Source organism: Canis lupus, chromosome 4 (assembly GCF_048164855.1).
Source record: "Canis lupus baileyi chromosome 4, mCanLup2.hap1, whole genome shotgun sequence".
Lineage (NCBI taxonomy): Eukaryota > Metazoa > Chordata > Mammalia > Carnivora > Canidae > Canis > Canis lupus.
This window is the reverse complement of record NC_132841.1, coordinates 27,843,647-27,863,656: the sequence shown is the minus strand read 5'-3', so window position 1 is coordinate 27,863,656 and position 20,010 is coordinate 27,843,647. Positions and strand designations below refer to the sequence as shown.

Genomic DNA, 20,010 nt, shown 5'->3' with positions numbered 1-20,010 from the left:
GTCGTAAGTGCCTTCCTGGGGCTGTAGTGGCATAGAGTTACCTAGTTTGCGCTGCCCCGAGCTTTCATGACCTGGTTGGGTTGCTCCGCTGCCTTGTTACACCTCGAGAGTCACCACGAGTTCTGTAACCAAAGTGTTAAGGATGTTGGCACTTAACTGTCTCTTATTTATCTGACCAGCTGAGCTCTGCTTGTATAACAAACTGTAACCACAGGAAATCATGGTGTGTATTTTTATGTAACTGATGCCTTGCTTCTCCTGAATTTTCAGAATTTTCAGAACATCTTAAAAATTATGGTTGATGTTAAAGACTCTAATGAGGTTGTTTGTTGAAGCAACATACATTATAACAAGACATGCATTCGAAAGGATGGCCAGGGAAACCATCTCATCAGCGTGATGACCAGTTCTGTCCTCACCTTTCCTCCTCTGTCTCTCCCCTTCCTGTCCCCTACGCTGCCTCTTCTCGCGTGTAATGCCAGTGCTCTGTACAGTGTTCTGTTTAGAGTGGTTTGAACATTTTTCTGCCCGTGTCTTTCATTGCTAAAGTAACTCACCTCTCTCATATCGACTCTTACCCAGGAGCCGCACTGCAGACTCTTTGATGTAGGTCTTTTCTGCATGGCAGCTAAGGCCAAGCTGTGGTTTTCATTGCATGATGCAACCTTGCCCTTTCGGTTGTCGCCTCCAGGTTAACCAAATCCTTTTCCTGCACTGCCCATGCATGCTGCAAGCTTCCCCACCAAGGCCCGGACCTGAATGTAGTGAGCACTGGGCGCATGTGTGGAATTGATGCGGTGAGCATTCCAATACACTAAAGCGCTGGGATTTAGTGTTTTCTTTGGACATCTTCATGGGTCCTCAGTTTGCTGTGATACCACGAAGGCCACTCTGTCCCTTGAAGACTCAAGACTAAAACAATGGGAAACAGAAAAATAAATATCCTGTTTTTAGATGTATGCTGAGCAAAGGCTACCATGGAATTTAGAAGCAAGGGTCGGTTTTCCAAGTAACCACTAAGCTGATGATCAGCCCTACAAATTCCCAACTCTGCATGGATGTGCTCCAAATGACGAATTATGGTACCTTATCACATTTTTCTGAACACTGTTCCCTCATTTGGTTTTGCTTAGATTTAATGAGATTAATAAAAATCTAAATGTATATCCTTAAAAGAAAAGCCAAAAACCTCTTAGGCTAAATGTCCTGAGAAATACAATCGGTGGCCTTTGTGTTTATTCATTGTGCAAACAGGAGTGCCACTAATTCAACTTTAAAAGATGTAAAGCGGTAGTACTATAAAGGAATACCATATTCATTGGAACATGTTGGCATTGCATTCAGTATTACTGATTAGTAATTGTGATCATTTTCTCTCATTAAGATATATTTTTGCCTTAGCGGTGTCTAATGATTCCTTTTAGGACTGGTTTTCTTTTTTTTTTTTTTTTTCTCTTTTTTTTTGCTCTGTTTTATCCTCAGAATAAACTTTAATAAAAAATAATTGTTAAGATCTTTTTTTGAACTGGATATTTTACTATTTCCCATAAATAGATGCTTTACATTTTATACATACCTTGGCTGTCATTTGAGAATAATGACAGATGGGCGTTCCCAAACTCTGATAATCCTATGGCAGGAATGAGAGTTCCTAGAGAATTCTTGGTGGAACCAGCTTTCTAGAGCCTCTTAGATTAAAACTCTGCACTAAGCAGTCATAATGACACAAAATTGAAAGCTTCATATCTTGTGTTTCATTTTTCTTCATGAATCCTGATTTTCTCATATCCAAGGGATTTAGTAGATTAAAGTTCTTTCCACAATGTTTTTCTTCCTAGTCTGCTAAACATATCCTATTCACCCTATAGAGATAGACTTCACTTAGAATTTAATAACCTGTTCTTTTGGTAACCAGTACAAAGCCCCTTTGAATGGAACCATTTTCCTTTTTGACAGGAGCTTAGATGGAATTATAGTGTAGACCTATGCAGAGCAGGTGATCCTGACCAGCACGATGACATGCTCTCACTTTACCAGAGCTTTCCTTCATCTGGGGGTTTGGTGAAGGAAACAACTAATTCTCTTCTTTGGGATTCTTTAGTAAAGGGACCCACCCCTTGTTCTGAGAAAAACACAGTGCTTCCAGATAAAATGAAAGGATTTCTGAAACCCGACATCGGGTGGGGGGTGGAATAGATGGATTCATTTATGGAGACGAAAGAGAATCCTAAGAAATCAGCTGCCTAGGGACATCCTGGTTCCCTCAGAGAGCTTTTATTTTTACAGTAAGGGGGGAAACAACTCTAGAGAAAATCAAAGATATGGCAACAGAATTAAGAAGGGGAACTGCAGAAGGAAGCAGGGAAAAAGAAACTTTACCCTGATGAGTGTACAATTTGTTACTTTCTGACTGTGAATCCAGAAGTCAGGTGGACACCATTAATATGGTGGAAAGTGCTATTATTTCTGAGCTATGAGCAGGACAGTTTTGATAAGTGATTTCCAGTGCTAACCAGAAGCAAATGGGAAAGAAAAAAATGAAGGAAATGTTCCTAGAGGTAAGAAGTTATTTTCATGAAGTAGTTAAAGAGGAAATTAGAAGAATATACACTTGAAGTTATGATTGTATAATCATAGGGTTTAACAAGCCATTACTATTTTCCGTGTTAATGATGACAATTTGTCTCTAAAGGTAATTTGTCACATCTGATTTTCCGTGGTGATGTTGGTCCCCACTGCTCAGGTCACTTTATGGCATTCCTAAGGCATGACTCCTGCTTTGGACTCAGCAGACTCATGGCTTCTAATCAGCAACATCTCAGGCTCTCCTTTTTGGCTGTGAGGCTGCTGGGCTCCCAACAAAACTCCTAAATAGGAATACTTACAAAACTTCCACGCCTCAGCTGTCAGCCAAAGACAGAGCTAAGACACAGCTATTTTATTTTCTTGTGTAATATAAAGGTATAATTGTTTTCTATGCCAGATATCAGAAGAATTTGTACCGGGTCTTTCTCAGTATCTTCTTAGAAAAAAATTCTCAACAAAAAAAACCCAACCTCAGGATGTCAGAAACAAAACTATCATAATTATCCTTTAGCATCACATATAAATTCGTGGGGCGCCTTTAACAAATGCCAGTGTCCTGGTGGTGAGTATATATATGTTATGTGACAGTGTTTTCTATTCTGCAAAGTGAAACAAAGCAGATAAACAGAACCATTGTTTCTTTATGTAATTTTTTCCCCTAATGCTTTTGAGCCTCCCCAGATCAGTACCAGGCAGGCCTCTAGCATTGGTGCTCTTTGTCATTGAAGCTCTTCAGATGAGACCACCGAGGAGATGTGTGCCATTCTGCTTAGTCAGATGTGGCTGGCAGATTGCAGGATTGAAACTTTAGCAGATCTACGTGCCTTAGCCTGCTGTCAGGAAATTGGAGTTCCATGAAGGGAATAGGAAAGGGATCTGTCTCCTGCATCTTCATTACCCCCATCTGATTAGGCTGTCAGTCTGGGTCCCAGAGCAGGCTGGGTTTGGCTGTATAGGTTAAGTAGTTTTGGCTTTCCCACTCTAAATCCTTGTAGGTAGACCCATAGCAAGGAGGCATTGCCAAGGTCAGGCTATTTAGGTGTGTCAGAATTACAGTAAAGCCACGGAGCTGGACGGGGTGGGAGCATAGGGCATAAGCTAAGTAGGAGACTAGTAGGATGACCAGGGAATACCCAGAAGAATCCAAGACAGACATCAGGAGAAGAAGGCTCAAACATGGGAGTTTTGAAGCCTGCACCCAATAACAGTTTAAAGAGGCCCCATAGTGATGTGAAAGACTGTTATACTGTGGGAATCCCAACCCACCTGCTCTACCTTAGGAGCCCCTACCATTCTCTATGCAATTATGAGACCTTCATAATTTACTTAGGAAGCCTTGAGCCCAAAGTACCTTGAAACTGTGCCCCTAGGCTGCTTCCTCATGGTTGCTCTCTCCTTAAGAAATGGTGACAGCAGGCAATTGCCCCCCAGTGCCTAAGAGCTGACTAGTGGTTATTACTGGCAAGAGATGATTGTCTATGGGCCTCTTGGCACATGTGTGACAACATTTGATATCCAGTGGTGTTAGGATGAATCTGCTTTTCTTGCTTCTTCAGGTCTCCTTTTTTGTAGGCAGAGAGTAGTTTGGCTCCAGGGCTCAGAGCTCCTGCAGCCCCCCACTCCCCATACCAGGCATTGTGTCTGGTTCCCTGCTCTTCATTCAGACCTGAAACCTCCATCTTCTCCCTATTTCTAATCACCTTACCCAAGTGATCCTATTTTGTGGATGGCCCCAGGGTGAGGTTGGAGTAGAGAGCATACACTTGTGCTGGTAGGCTGTGGGTATGTGCACATGTGTGTGCACATGTACCACCCACATGTACCACTCTACAACTGTACATGCTCATTGATCCTGCCCTTGAAAAATTCTTAGTCTGCTCTGTAGTATTTGTATGTGTGTGTGTATATTTGAATTCTCTACTCATCACATCCCTCTACTAGATAAATAAATTTACTAAAGAAGAGAAGGCTGGAGTCAGTGGAGGTAGAGAAATAAGAGTAAGGAGCAATCAGTCATGGGTTCTCAGACAGTTCAGTGAGAACCAAAGCAGCACTCATTTGGCAAGACTCTGTTTTATGTAGTAGCTTAACTCTGATTTATTACATAAAAGTTGCTGGCAAATATGAACACTAATTCTAGTCTGGTAACAACTGTGATTGAAATAATTGTAGTCTGTAGACAAATTGGAAAAAACAAACATTAGTGGGCAGGTTGTCTTGGACATCATTCCAAGAGTCCAACAGTGAAGAAATACATGATCTTACAGACGTAGAATTGGAAGAGATATTTAGAAGACATATGACCAGTTCATCCCCTGCCTCTACTCCAAATTCATGGTAAGCCAACCAGGCAAATGAAACTCTCTCTTCTGCTAAAGACCCAGGAAAAGAATACACAACCTCCTGTGACCACTCATTAAAGTGACTCATGGCTTTCTCTGTCAGGAAATCTTGGTTAATTATTTAGTATTTATGAGACTATGTGGCTGCCTTCATGGAAATATAATTTCCCTGGTGTTTCCTCTTTAGTATTACCCAAATGTAATACTGTAATATATAGAATGACAGCAGATGTTAGCTCACTGCACAACTTATTGGACATTTGAACTGTGTTACAACACTCAATAAGGAGGCAATAAAGCAGGTACAAATGGAAAATTAAGTGTGAAATAATTGATTCTATCAGTTTTTGTTCCTTTGGATAATTGCCTTTTTTGGCATTTTTCTATAAATAGTTCTTATTTATCACTATTGTTATTAACTGAGTTTTAAAAATAACTATCACCTGTTCAGCACTTAGTCTTTACTCAATATCTGATTTCATTCTTGCAACAGCCTTTGAGGGTTGTATCCTTATCTCCAGTTTACAAATGAGAAAATCAAGGCGTGGTGGTCAAATTATTTGCCTAAGAATATACAGTTAATAATGATAGAGCCGGATTTTTTTTTAAGATTTTATTTATTTATTTATGAGAGACACAGAGAGAGAGAGGCACAGACACAGGCAGAGGGAGAAGTAGGCTCCATTCCATGCAGGGAGCCTGACATGGGACTCGATCCTGGGTCTCCAGGATCACACCCCGGGCTAAAGGTGGTGCTAAACCGCTGAGCCACCCAGGCTGCCCTAGAGCTGGGATTTTAATTCTTCCATTGAATTCCAAAACTACCTAACTGCTATCCATGCTTATGGTCAACTTCTCAACTTCAACAGAGAAAATTGGGGCATCTTGAGGGCCATCCATCTTTAAGCAAATGGATAACACAAGCAGAGGAGCTTACCTCCTCAGTGGATGGGGTCAGGTTCCATGATGCCAGTACCCCTCAGAGGCCCCAGAAGCACTTCTGGGGGTTAGTAATATCCTGTAATACCCACATTTTGCTCTTATTTTACTTATTTGGGTGCCTAAGTGGATAAAAAGATATAGAATGAAAATGAGAAGGGGACCTTAAGCTTAGATAGCATCTTGAAATCTTGTGAGAAAATTTAGAGGAATTCCATCAGATAGTGATAGAGATTTCACCATCGAGTTTTATGAAAACAGATTATCAGTGTGTTTCACTGAGAAATCCAGGGTGTAAGCAACTGACATATTTTGTTCTCTTCATCAGCGATCTATGTAATTTTGTTTGTCTCCTTGAAGAATATTTAGTTATTAGGACCAATTATTCAGGTAGATATCCTGAGCCATACAACTGCTCTGAAGTCTACAGCTCTCATTGTTCCAGGATTCTCCATAACAGTCAGAGCTCAAGAAGACAGAGCACATGGGATCCCAGAATAGTAAGGATTTATATGCCACCTTTTCATTTGTTCCCATTCATTGCAACACAACCCTAATGAGGCATATGTTTGTGGCTATTGGACCACATCTTGTCAATTGAGTGGAGGCGTAATTGGAAGCCTGATGCTGTCAGAAAGATTAATAGACCTGTTGATACAAACCCATAACTGAAGATTTCCCAACAAAGCCATTTAACCAACTGCCTTGGGATCAAGTAACAAAAATGTTTTCTGTTCACATTAGAACCATTGCAAGGTCCAAAACAAGTGTTTTAAGATTTAGAAAAGGTGCCTTTTGAGGTCATTGTCCTTAGTATTGATTGACGACTGAACACAAACTCCCCCATCAACAAAAATAACATCTTAGAAGATAGCTACTCAGGTGTTCTGGGATAATGTCAAGATGATGAGCAAAAGAAGAGGCTGCTTTTTGTTTGATAAAAGTAATAAAACCTACACAAGTTATTGAATATATGTATGCTCCACTGAGTATAAATACTAGAAGTACCAACATCAGAAAGTTAAGCTCTTAAGTGGATAACTCTGCCAAGGTACAATGGAGGCACCAATGAAAGCTAAAGGATAGAAAGCTTTCTATCCTTGGATCTATTCGAGACCTAGGGTGCTGTCTAGGTTAGAAGACAATGTTCTAAATAAAGGTTATTACTTTCTCAGTGGTTAATTACTATTGTGTCATTTGCACTAAATCCACTATTACTATTAACTTAGAAGGTATTTTTCTGAAACCTAAAATTATCTGAATAATAATATCGATAACTTGGAGTATATTGCAAAGAATTGCCTCCTTTTAAAAATAGTTTGCTCTCATAATATTCTGACCAGCTAGGTACTTTTATTTCTGTTTTGTAGGCACTTTGCTTACCCAATATATCCAGACATTATTAGAAAAATCTCAAATCATTTAGATTTCCTCCCTCTTGGTTGCAGATAAGTTCCATAGTATCCATGACTATATGATGTTATCATTTTTCTTTATTTCAATCGAATGGAATGGGATGAAAAACTTACTGTTTAGTCCATAACTGAAAGTGTTTAAAGTATCTAAACCTCATACATTCTTGTTCTTCTAGAATAAGAGAGGGTAAGAGAAAACAGGGCATCTTGAGGGTCATCCATCTTTAAGCAGATGGATAGCTAGGAGTTATTTCTCCATAAGCAGAAGAACTTACCCTCAGCAGATGGGTCAGTCTTCATGAGGCCACTAGCCCCCCAGGTGCCCTGGAAGCACTTCTGGGTATTAGTAACATCCTGTATGACCGTCTTTACAGAGCAGGGTTAGATACAAGTTGGATAGGTATGCTTCCTCTCAATTTTTCCAGACCATTTGACAAACACATTCAATTTTTCTCAGGCAGTTTTACCTCGTCTATAAATCAGTCAACCATCATTGTTTCAAAAAAACTCCATGCCAGGGTCTGTGGATAGTAGATGCTACATCATGTTTCTCTTACCTCTCCAAGGATGTTGCAATTCTTCTGGAGAAGTAAGGTGGTATGGCAAAAAGGATATTGGGTCTGTCCTAATAACCCTGTCCTAACCCTTCCACTTAGCTACATGATCTTGCCTAAGTTTCTGAGCCTCTACTTCTCAGAAGTCTGCAAAATGGTGATTGTAGCAAACTATCTATTTTGCCAAGTTGTAAGGACCAAATATGACAGTATGTGCAAGCTCCATACAATTGCCAGGTATTATTATGTTGGATTAGATAAGAATCAACATTATAAGACAGTTTAGAATTCATCACTCCTAATGCTATAGGAATTCAGAGATGGGAGAGGTCAGTGAGGGTACAAGTAACTTACTGAGCTGAGCCTTTCTTTCAGCTTTGAAGGCTGCCAAAGGTTTGAACACAAAGAGAGAAGAGCATTTGAAGAAGCCACAGCAAAAGCAATGATTCAGAATTAGGAATACGTGGGTCACATTCATGACATAAGGAAGGTACCAGCTCATGGTAGCAAAGGGCTTGGCCTGGAGCATATGGTGGAAAATAAAATGGGGCATGTAGTGAGGTTGGGTTTCAGAGATTCTTCACAGCTGGGGTTAGAGCTGATATATGAGGCAGGAGGGAGCCATGATGGTAGATGAATGACATCTTTTAATTAAATTAATCTGGCAACATTGCAGAGGTGAGACTAAGAGAAGAGTGTGGAATCATTAAATTCATTGTATTGATTCATGTCTATGGTGCTGTGGGCCTGCACTCTGGTGGTCCATAATCCTGGTGGGAATTGAGAAGGCTCCATGCAATTTAAAAAGGGACTAGACGCAAGAGCAAGGAAAATTTAAGTGTTGGAAATTATTTCACAAAGTGCTATTTTGTTCCTCAGTTAGTCCCTTCCCTCTCATGTGGTTATTTATTAAATCATCTCAGATATTTGCTGCTGTTGTTCACGTCCCAAAACCGCTTAACATTTTGTTATCTTTCATAAACGATGGTCTCCATAACCTCTCCCCATCTATACTTCATTTTTGCTTTTAATCTTAAACTAAAAATGTGCTCCTAAGGCACTCTGTTAATTAGAATGTCGGTGAAGCTCGCATTGTGGTGTTGTAATTACTTCTCTGTATCGTCTTAATTCCCCCCCACCCTTGTTCCCACCTGAAAGTGAAAATATCTGTTCACCCTCTTGATCTCAGCAATTAGTTAAGTGGTATGCAGCTGGTTATCTGGGGATGGGTTCAAATGTTTCATCATCTCTATTCAGGTTTGAATGGGAATCTTCCCGAGCAGCAAAACCCGTAATTAGTGTGTCATTGCAAGAAAGTTCTTCTGGAACAGTGGTTCTCAAACTGTGGTCCCCAGACAGGCAGTAGTATCCGGGGAAACTGTTAGAAATGCAAATTCCCAGGGCCCCAGCCCAGCCCTACTAAGTCAGAAACTCTGAGAGGGGCCCGCCAATGTTTTAGTAAGCCTTCTAGGTACAAGCTAAAGTTTGAGAACCGCTGTCCTGGAGAAATATCTTCATAAGGTTGGGCAGCCAGATTCAGGGAGTTAGGAAAACAGACTTTGGAAAACACCAGGGGAATTTAGAGGCTGAGAACAGAGGGTGATTGCCATCCTCTTGGAGATGATACAGATTTCCAGAGGAACAACTACTGGAAGTGAGATTGTTTTGGTCCCTAGTCCCTGCCCCTTGAAAGAAAACGTGGCCAGCCATTGCTTGCCCTGTGCTTTGGAAAGACAAGGTCTTAAGTCAGTTTCGGGAAGGACTATTGGATCTTCCTGCTCAAGGGTTTTCACTGCATATTACAATGTTAATTGAATGAAGAAAGATATATTTGCCATTCTGGGTAAATCTTCTTTTCTTCTATAGACATCTAAATACTGACGATATGCCTATTGGATGATCAAGAGGAAATAAGACCTCTCTCCTACACTGGACATTTAAACCACAAGCAACTTTTTATTGAGGTTCTTTTGGAAGTGTCTCAATCCTAGAGTCCTAGTGAAAACACTAAATTTGCCTAAGGTTTTAATCTCACCTTTGACCCATGGACTGTGGGAGTCTAAGAATGAAGAGTCCCTCAGCTTACCAACTATCTTGTGTCCCCTAATTGCTAGGTCACTAGTTAACCAGGAACAATTTAGGGAAAGTCCATTTACTTCTTTCAGGACCAGAACTAGTATCCCTATTTCAGTTCTCAAAACTCCATCTCTCTCTCTCTCTCTCTTTTTTTTTTCTCTCTACTGGCAACATATATCCACATAAAGGCCATTCTGATGTGGGCATGCCTCACCAGAATGACAATCAAAATTTAACTGTGTAATTCGGAGTCACTTTCTTTTGTATTAAAAAAAAAAGTGATTTCTAGCTCTTGAAAGTTCTGTGTATCTAGACAAGAAAGTCTCTAATTTTACATGAGAAGGAAGAGGGCTTTGTATTTCATTTTCTGTTCTACAATGAGCATTAATCATTAAGATAAAAATCTCTTTGGGAGGAAAATAAATCCTGGCTGATATGGCCAACCCTTTTATTGTTGAATTATATATTTTCTTTTTATAAGATCAATGAACTTCTCCATGGGTTGTTTCCATTTGGGGAATGAAATGATGGGGCTTTAGAATCTCTGCTCTGTGGTCTCTGATTGTGTGAGTTTGTGGACTGCAGGCACTCAGAGGATTTATCTCAGAGGGCATCCTGATAAACAGTTCCTGCCACTTGAGAAAACTAGGCAGGACCTTTCTCCTTAGGCCCTTATGGCAAGCAGCAAAGAGCTAAAAGGGACAAAAAAACAGACTTCCTTGATCACCCAGGTCCTACCTGGGTCCCAAGTAGGGCCAGAGGCTGGCCCTTTATTATTTCAGGGTTTCCTGCTTCTCTTCAACTCTTCCATCCTAGCAGAGCATGCTCATAACATTGGTGAACTTCTGCCAGAAGAAAAGCTGCTAGCACCAGCAGCATAATGTACTCCTTTTCTTTTTTCAGTCCAAAGTTTAGGATTCAGGGATACTATGAAACAGTGATTAAAATCAGCTCAAAATTTTTGAAAGAAGTACTAAAGGAAAGGTTTGATAGGTTTTAGCATTGTGTCTAAATCAGGAGTGCTGTTGAGGTGTATTTCTCAACACAGGCCCTTTAGCAGAGAGCCCTCTCATTGCTGCCATCGGGTATGGGGAATATAGGAGGGAACAGCAGAAATGACAAGGAGGGAAAGGATCAATGGGAAGAAGTTGCTACAGCCTGATTCCTTATGCTCTTTTGAACATCTGCTTCTGTTTATGTGGAACCAAAACATCCTCAGTGGCATTGAGCTGACACCTTGCCCCCCAATTATCCCATTCTCTTGGACACCTAGCGAATGTTTTACCTATTAGCTACATTTTAATGTTACTACCAAATAAACCACAAAGGCCATGGAATTAATGGGAGCTAGGAAATTCAGGGGACCCCCAAATATATAACCAATACCTGTTGTGTGGGCCATAGTAAGGTTATTGTTTGACCTTGGTGAAGTGATAGTGGGTTTTCCGTGATAGACTTGGGAGCCAAAACTTTCTCTCTGTCCCTTTGATTATGGCTGTCAGTCTTGATGAATATGAATTTAAATGTACATCTAAGTCACTACTCATACAAGTAAAACCATGAGTGCAGTATTTACCAGCAGAGCTTCCCATCCTCACTCTCTTACACACGCATATACACACACCATTCATTCTTCAGTAGCATATCGTACCAGTGGCTTACATAGCCTAGAGATGCATTGTCTCTTCAACCCTTGCAATCTATAGTGGATTTATGTCAACCTAGTTCATGTACTTCTTTTCACTGTGACTAGAGCAGCTAAGAGCCCTGACGCCTGCAGACCTTGTGGGTCTTGTTTTTAACATGAAACAAAACACCATCCTGGCTTGGGGATTGCTGAAGTGTCACTTATTAACTCTAGGCCTGGATTTTCCTTTTTTTCATTTAAGTTAATACCCGTGTAGGGGAGGAGGTAAAGATCAGTGGCTTAGCTTTTTCTGCTCCTGCCTCCTTTCAGCACTGAACTAAGCAAATTCCATGCCATCTTCCCTCCCACTTGCCCACCTTAGTGAAAACCAATAAGTTGTCATTTCCTTTATAAAAGAAATGTTTTTTCAGTGTTTGCTTTTTCTTCAGTCTGCCTAGTTGGTAAATGCAAATACAGATTAACCCCCACCCCCACCCCCAATGCTTGTCTGGAGGTTTTCCCACCTATTTGTGATTTGGGAGATGACAAAGGGCATGTTTGGCTTGTAATAGAGATCAAGAATGGATAAATCCAGTGCATGTCATATGATTGGAGAGTCCCATAGACTGCCCCATCATGCCTCTATGTGGGCCCTGCATTCCCAAACTGCACAGATTCCTGCCTGTTGAATAACCAAGCATTGTCCTTGCCCAAGTACAACTATACTAACTGGTATTGCGTACAGCGATTTCCAAAGTGAGGTACTCGGAAATCCTCCATCCTGTACTTCTCAAGCTAGCCGTCTCCTGGTCCAGAGGTCCACGTTGCTTTCCATCCAGGGGAAGTATTTTGCTTCTCCTCAAACTCCCCATCCTTTCCCTCACCTCACCTTCTTTATGTTTCTGGCCTGAGAGTTACCATTTGCTTACTGATAACAGTATACTATGAATTTCCATTCACAGCTTTGAGATGCTTATGAGGCTTTCCTGCTTCCCACCCAGCCCCAAACTTGGGACTTTTCACACACTGATCCTCTGATCAGTTTGACGCGGGAAAGCACATGGAAGCCATGTACCAGTTTGTATAGTAGTACCCTTTTGAACTGTCTACTCTTGAACAAAGTAGAGTCTGCTGGGGGTTCGCATTGGCTGCTTGACACACACAAAACCAGTTAACTTGCATGCCAAAAAAAAAAAAAAAATTAACCCTTAGAGTACTGCTTCAACATTTTGGTTTAATGGTCTTGAACTTTACCAGTTGGGCAACGCTTCTTTCTCCAGATCAGAGTGCTGTACATAAAGTCCATACATAGTCTAGCCGGAACATCAACCAGGATCCTCTCCTCCACAGCTTTCCTGAGATGCTCCTGGGTCTTTTATTCCTAATCAACCAATGGCTTTACAGAGGTCTAAAATGCAACCATGGGTTTAACTGAAAACGGGCTCTTTTTCCAACATGCTAGAGGGTATGAGGGATTGTTTTAGCTTTGGTATGTGTCCTCTGAAAGAAAGAAGTCAGTTCTTTAAGGGTTAATATGAAATTAAGGAATTTGATGGTCTCTCCTGCTTGTCCTTCCTCCAAGGTGTCTGCATGATCCTTTTTTAGATTCTTAGCTCAACTGTTGAATGATAAGAATAATGTATATATAAACATATAAGTACAAAAATGAATAAAAGAACAAAAGACTGAATGGTTGAATGGAAAGACCCCTTGGCGATGCTTGCTCGATTATCACAGAGGGTAGAAAGACCAAATGTTTCAGTCAACGAATATTCATTTTGTCCTCTACCCCGAGTACCACTACTACACAGTATGCGGAAAGCCTTGATGATGCTTTTCATTTACCTCTTGCTTTTTTCTTCTTCCTGTCTAATAGCCCAATAGAATCCTGCCAGAATTTCTACAAAGATTTCACATTACAGATCGACATGGCTTTCAACGTGTTCTTCCTTCTCTACTTTGGCCTGCGGGTAAGTCTCATCCCCACTACGCGGTATCATGATGGGGCTTCTTGTGCCCACAGGCCGAGCCCCAGCAGCATCTGCTCTTGCACAGGTGAAGCCCAGTGCTTCCAGGGCAGACAAGAGACCCACATTCCGATTTTCAGCTCTTTCCTTAACTTAGCATTTTCAGAAGTGTTTGTTAAAATCTTTTCCCAAGGAGGAGACACAGGGATTGAAATAATCGTTATGGCCAACTGTTTCTCATCTCTCTAAATACTAATGCGCTATTGTCTTAAATAGAGAAAAAAAAAACCCTTCTCTTAAAATTTATGTTTATCGGGGGTCACTTAGTTGAATCCTGAGAGAGTGGTTGTGAGGATTGAATTGAGGCACAGTAGCTTGGTAGAATTTGGGGCTTGGAGGATTTATAGTAGAGCCTGTCTATAAGGGAGCCGAACAGAATGTGTATTCAGAGATTGTGTGTGCATGAGTGGATGCGAACACATATGCTGTACTTCCAGTTATATTTCTGTTAGATTCTAATGAAGGTGAGACCACTCAGACTGTCCCCATGGTGCAATTGAAAACCACAGGAAAATAGCTGGCCTGATGTTTCTCGAAGGTTAACACAGTCTTCGGTCACTCTCTAGAAAAGGCTGTATAACCAAATTCTAAGGCAGAAACAGCCTGTGATTGGTATAGACCTGAGAAGGACATACCATCTCCCTCTAGGCCCCTGTGGAAAAAAAACAAAACATAGCCTTTGGTGGAAGAGTATAGTTAGAATGCCGGCATCACGCTTCTCATGTTTTTCTCGTTTTCTCTTTCCTCAGTTTATTGCAGCCAACGATAAGCTGTGGTTCTGGCTGGAAGTGAACTCCGTGGTGGATTTCTTCACGGTGCCCCCCGTGTTTGTGTCTGTGTACTTAAACAGAAGTTGGCTTGGTGAGTTCATCTCTTCCTTTCTTCCTACTGGTTTCTGAGCTGTGGGGGTCAGAGGCCTGAACTGTCCCGACAGAAGCGGAGTTTTATGGATTTATGGGCACAACTCTTGGCATTTGGGGAGTTAGTGATGACAGTTCTCTTTGGAGTCCTGTCCTGGCAGGATGTGCCCAGTTGGGGCTTCAGGTAAGGCGATTTTATTATTGTTGAAGCCTACTAGTCACACTGTCACAGCCAGGACCTCTGCCTTCATGGTTCTCTCATTTTCATTCAACCTGCTGGGAAGACTGGACAAAGAAACCCATGGGGATGAGGCCAACTTTCTGAGGAGCTGCTTCAGGTGCCTTAGATCTCTGCCTGCCAAATGTAGCTTCTGTCTGCTTCTTAGTTTTATGAAGAGTGGGTCCTGCCTGGCTTGTTTATGGCTATGGGTTCGTCTGTGGGGCAGGGAGGGGTCAAACATCTCGAGCCACCGTCTTCTTGAAGGAGATGGGACCTCCTTCCTGCGTTAAAGGAGGAGCTTTCTCTGCTGCTGTGTTCACATCTCACTTTCTGTATCTGCCCAACATGTCACTTCCTGTCTGTCCCTGGCAGGCCACTTCCTGCATCAGGAACCAGGACACTTTGGTGAGAGAAGTAACTAGCTCAGAGGATGGTCATGGCAGCCAGAGGCATAGACAGACAGCTTTGAGCTTCTTTTGGTTGCACTGAATAATTCTCTCAGAATGTTCCTGCTACTGTGGGTCTACAGGGGAAAAGGGAGGCTGAAACGGGGCTCAGAGGACTATTTCTGGGTTCCTTCCATCTTTATTTTTAGAAATTTTTTGTCTTAACATTTTTCAAAATAATATATATTGTTGTAGTCAGCATAAACATTTAAAGATGTATGAAGAAAACAGCAATCATGTCTTCCCCCTGCACCCATCACTGCATTCTCCCTGGGATGCCCCGTGTTAAGAAACTTCCATCTTTCCTTCATGTCCCATTGCCCCAAACATGGATGCACATACAAGTATTGTAAAGGTGGTGGTCTTCGTGCAAATGAGTGTGTCCATCACATTGCACTGCAGTTTGGTTTTCTTACTAACTAATAAATAATGAGTATCCCTTCAGCTCTGTAATAATTCATTTTATTAGCTACACAAAATTCTATAAATGGTTGTATTATGGTTCATGGGGCCATAACCCTAAGGATGGACATTTGATTATTTTCTTTTTGTGCTGTAAACAGTGGTTTAGTAAACACCCTCATCCACATATCTATATAGTTCTATTTCTCTAGATGGTTCCAGGTTCCTAGAAGAGGAATTGCTGGATCAAACAATGTGTATATTTTAGTTTATACAGATATCGATGGCTCATTTTTCAAAAATGTTGTGCCAAGATATGCTTCCACTAGCAATATGTTTTTGATGTCCTTGCTAGCTTTGTGAATTTATTACATGCCTAATATCAACTATTTAAAAAAGAAGCCCCCTTTTTATATGATGCATGCAGTAATCATATATGCACATATCTGTGTGTATCTATGTGTGTGTGTGTGTGTGTGTATCCCATAAAGATTCTATTTTCTACTAGTTTTCTCATTAGAATTGTGTTCACTTGCTCAATGGAAAAGTTTTTATCCTTGATCCAAGACATGTTTGCTTAGATTGGGTTTCCCAGCCAGTAAGACGGGACTGTCAGAGCCACTCACCAATCTGAGAAGTGTCCTAGCTGTGACCTGAACGTGCTCTGGTGTTGAAGGTCCCAGCTACCTCAGCTTGGCTGTTAACTGGGTTTGTGACTTGGGGAGCTCACATTGCTTCACTCAGCCTGTTGTTTTTCATCTGTAAAATAAATGTTAGGTTAGATTATTTGATTTCTCACATACTTTCAGCTCAAAATGTCTCTAAGACTCTTGCATTGTTAATGGGAAATTTGGGATCTAGGTTGTGGGAAGGAATGGAGGGTTAATGAAGTCAAATCACCAACAGTCCTGAGTCAAAGTAACATTCGGGCTGCTAACCCCGAATGCTCGTCTAGGTCTCGTCCTAGAGCATCCTGTGCTGGATGCCCGTTGATGGGTGCATGCATGCATGCACCCTGCAAAACTCCAGAAATACAGATAGGCAAGGAAAGAGACCAGGTTAAGGATGTGGAGCTGAGCCTCCTTGTGAGGCTAAAAGGAGTGTCAGCAGAACTTGGATGCTAAAAATTGGCGTCTTTTTGTGACTGATTTAATCCTGATTTTTGGAGTTGTGTTCTCATCTAGTGAAAATCCACCAGAATGAGTACAAAAAGAAGAAAAAGAGAAAGGAAGAGAAATGAGATACACTTTTGTATCAACTGTGGTTGCTCTTCAAAAAGAAGAAGAAGATGATGATGAAGAAGAAGAAGAAGCAGCTCTAAAATTTGCTTTGATTTGTTTATTAAGCACCTACTATGTGCCAGGCACTTTTCCAGATGGTTAAGGAACAACAGTGAATAATGGGGTGCCTGGGTGGCTCAGTTGTTTGGGCATTTTACTTTTGATTTTGGCTCAGTCATGATCTCAGGGTCATAGGATCAAGCCCTGTGTTGGGCTACCCGTTGGACATGGAGCCTGCTTAAGATTTTCTCCCCCTCCCCACTTCTTCACACTAAAAAAAAAGAGAGAGAGAGAGAGAGAAACAACAGTTAATACAATAGACAGTGTCCTATCCTGTGACATTGCAGTGGGGAAGGAATAGGAAGAAATGAGCCTAATAAATAAGCAAATTATGTAGTATGTTAGGAAGCAGAAATATTTTGAAACTGGAAACAGACCAACAAACTTTTGGGCTATGAAATAATAATAAAAATAACCACAACAAATAATCTTTCTTCTCTTATAGCAGAAGGCACTGTCCCTGAAATACAGTTGGCTCTTTGGTAACTAAACCTCTTGGGCGAGATCTGCAACTGGTCTGCCTGTTATGGAGGAGAATTCAGTATAATAATATTTCAGGGAGGCTCCCACGTCTGATTTAACACATGGGTTATCACCTCATGAAACAATTACCGTGCCGATGAGCTGCCAGAGATAAAATGAACACTTCCGTGAGGTAGGGCTTATAATGTAGAAAGAATAATCCCATTCAGTGGAGGCATTTCAGGAGGAGCTCCCTTCCTCCTGGAAAATGAAAAGGTGCTACCCTTCCCGGCAGAAGTTTGGTAAAGATGAGGAAACTTCAGTCTGTTCTGTTTCCTGCCCACCCCCCGCCCCCCCCCCCATGCCCGCTGAGGCCTGCCACCCAGGGGGCTGTGCTGGAACTGGATCCATGCAGGTGCAACACAGGATGAGCACCGTGACCCCCACCTGTACATTTCCCAGGGCATAGCATACACTGGGCTTGACTCCTTATCATTGAGTATGGTTGTATAGGGGATAGTACTCATTTACTTTACTGTATGCATTACCTTAGTGCTTTGGACAGCGTGTTACTAGTTACTAACAGCTAATTCTGGTTCTGCTGTGTGCTGGGCACTCTGATAGGCCCCCAACACACCTGAACTCACTTAATGCTCAGAGCAAACCTGTGAGCTGGGAATGGCCTCTCCCCATTTTGCAAAACAGACTCAGATACGTTAATTCCTGTCTTAGGTCGCATAGCCTGGGAGTGTTGGAGGGGTGATGTACCTCCGATTTGACTTTATGCCCATATACATGCTGTTCTTCTGCCTCTGTCCTTACCCTTAAAAGATTGGGGATTTTGAGGACGGGGTTAGGGTGACTGAGCTGGTTTTGCCCATTTCTGCTGGCCATTCTCCATCTCTCCTTACTCAGAAAGCTTCACTTCAGGCAGGCAGGGATCTCAGGGTCATAGGATCAAGCCCTGTGTTGGGCTCCCCTTTGGGCATGCAGTCTGCTTAAGATTTTCTCCACCCCCCACCTCTTCACACTAAAAAAAAAAAAAAAAAAAAAAAGAGAGAGAGAAACAACAGTTAATACAATCTTACTTCAGAACACACATCCTCATGCCTCCTTCTCTCCTTCCCACTCCTTGTCCACCTCCAGTATCTAGAGTTGCCATTAGGACCTGGGAAATATGCAGAGCTTGTGTGGTGTCTCCTGAGTCCCAAGGTCTCGTAGTACCTTGGGGGTCAGATCTGCTCTACCTGGAGGGAGGGAGAGACTAGGGACTTCCACACATGCTGTCAGTAGAGCAGAGTGGGTCAGAGCCAAGTTCTGGGTTACCACCTCAATTCACGTCTTGACTTGGCCAGTGGGTCATTTTGAGCCAGGTTGTTTATTCACCTCCTCAGGTTGTTGAGGGGATTCAGGGAGGAAGAGGAAGTAAAGCACCACGTACATAAGACGAGCTTCGTGATTATCCTGGGCTTCTCTTTCTAACCTACCTATCATATTTTAAAGCGCCAAGGAAGAAAACAAACCAGAATGGAACCAAAAATAAGGCAGTGGGATGTGAGGACATCCACGTTGGCAGGCGGCAAGTTGCTGCTTATTTTAATTCCTGTTCCCACACACCAGCTTATTCATTTTTGTTTCTCTCACAAAATCCTTATCCTACCTAACTAAAATAAATGTACCTTGAAATGAGAGATGTATTTTATTTTGAGACTAGAATAACATTCTCTGGGGAGAACTCTTCTGTCTGTCTCCTTCTTTGGGGAACTGTATCCCCAAGGTAGGTCAACGGGCAGTGCCTCCTTTGTGTATTTATTTATATGGTTTCATCAAGGGTCATTTTGTGTGGTTAAAAGAAGAGAGTAGAGAAAAAAATAATGATGTGCTTCCTGGCCAGTCATCTCACCAGCTTTTATTGAGCACTTACTGTGTGCTCAGCACTGAGACAAAGGGAGTGTGTCTGGCCACCCTCTTTCCTAGTCTTGCTATGATTTCCAACCTTGTCCCTCTTCTCTGACTAATGAAATCATGGGATGGTAAGGAGCCCCAGGCCTTGAACCCAGGGTGGAAAAACTATAAACTGTAAACCTACCTGCTCCTCTAGCCCATGTTAGACTTCAGTGCCTTCGGCAAACAGTGCTACAAAATAGAAACGCTCCTAAAAAATAGAAAAATGGCCAGCCACAGGGCAATTAAAATGATTGAGGATATCTGCTTATAAATATATGCCAGGCAGTTCCTTTTTTGTGTCAAAAGGTGATAAAAACAGGACTGTTAAAAAAAAAGTACAGGTCCTTAAAAACAACAACAAAAGGACAAAACGTAGTTCCTGTTTGAGACTGAGGTTTCAATCTAGATTTGGAACCAAAATAAACGCGCATGCAGCAACAGCAGATAACACTGCCCGCTGTATAATTAAGTCCCAAATTGCCAGGTACAGGCTGTCAGGGCCTTGGGAGTTCACAGGAGAAAGAGCTTATGTGGGCGGAGGAACGTGAGGAGGCTTCTGGAAGACGCTGGCCTGGCCCAGGCTTGCTGTAGTGGGTGAGACGGCTGGAGCAGGGAGCAGTGTGTGCTTCTTGGGGGAGAGGAACTCAGCCTACCCTGTGTGGAAGATGGCAGGTGCCCATCAATGATACTGCCATGCGAGATAAGAAAGACCTTTCCCGTGCTGGGCATCAGCCCCAACCCTGCAGGAGGGATGTGTGTGCTTCCTC

At 41.9% G+C, this 20,010-nt stretch overlaps 1 protein-coding gene across 21 annotated transcripts in view; it reads left to right on the top strand.

Moving 5' to 3' along the window:
* Positions 1-20,010, top strand: part of KCNMA1 (potassium calcium-activated channel subfamily M alpha 1) — a 718,149-nt gene that overhangs the window by 406,748 nt on the left and 291,391 nt on the right. For 15 of the 21 annotated variants that reach the window (XM_072823725.1, XM_072823727.1, XM_072823745.1 and 12 more), the window contains exons 4-5: positions 13,416-13,509; positions 14,316-14,427. In XM_072823725.1, coding sequence (XP_072679826.1) covers positions 13,416-13,509; positions 14,316-14,427 — 206 coding nt within the window. Of the gene's footprint in view, positions 1-582; positions 607-13,415; positions 13,510-14,315; positions 14,428-20,010 lie in introns of all 21 variants that reach the window. The other 6 variants (XM_072823726.1, XM_072823728.1, XM_072823734.1 and 3 more) reach the window with 1 other exon arrangement.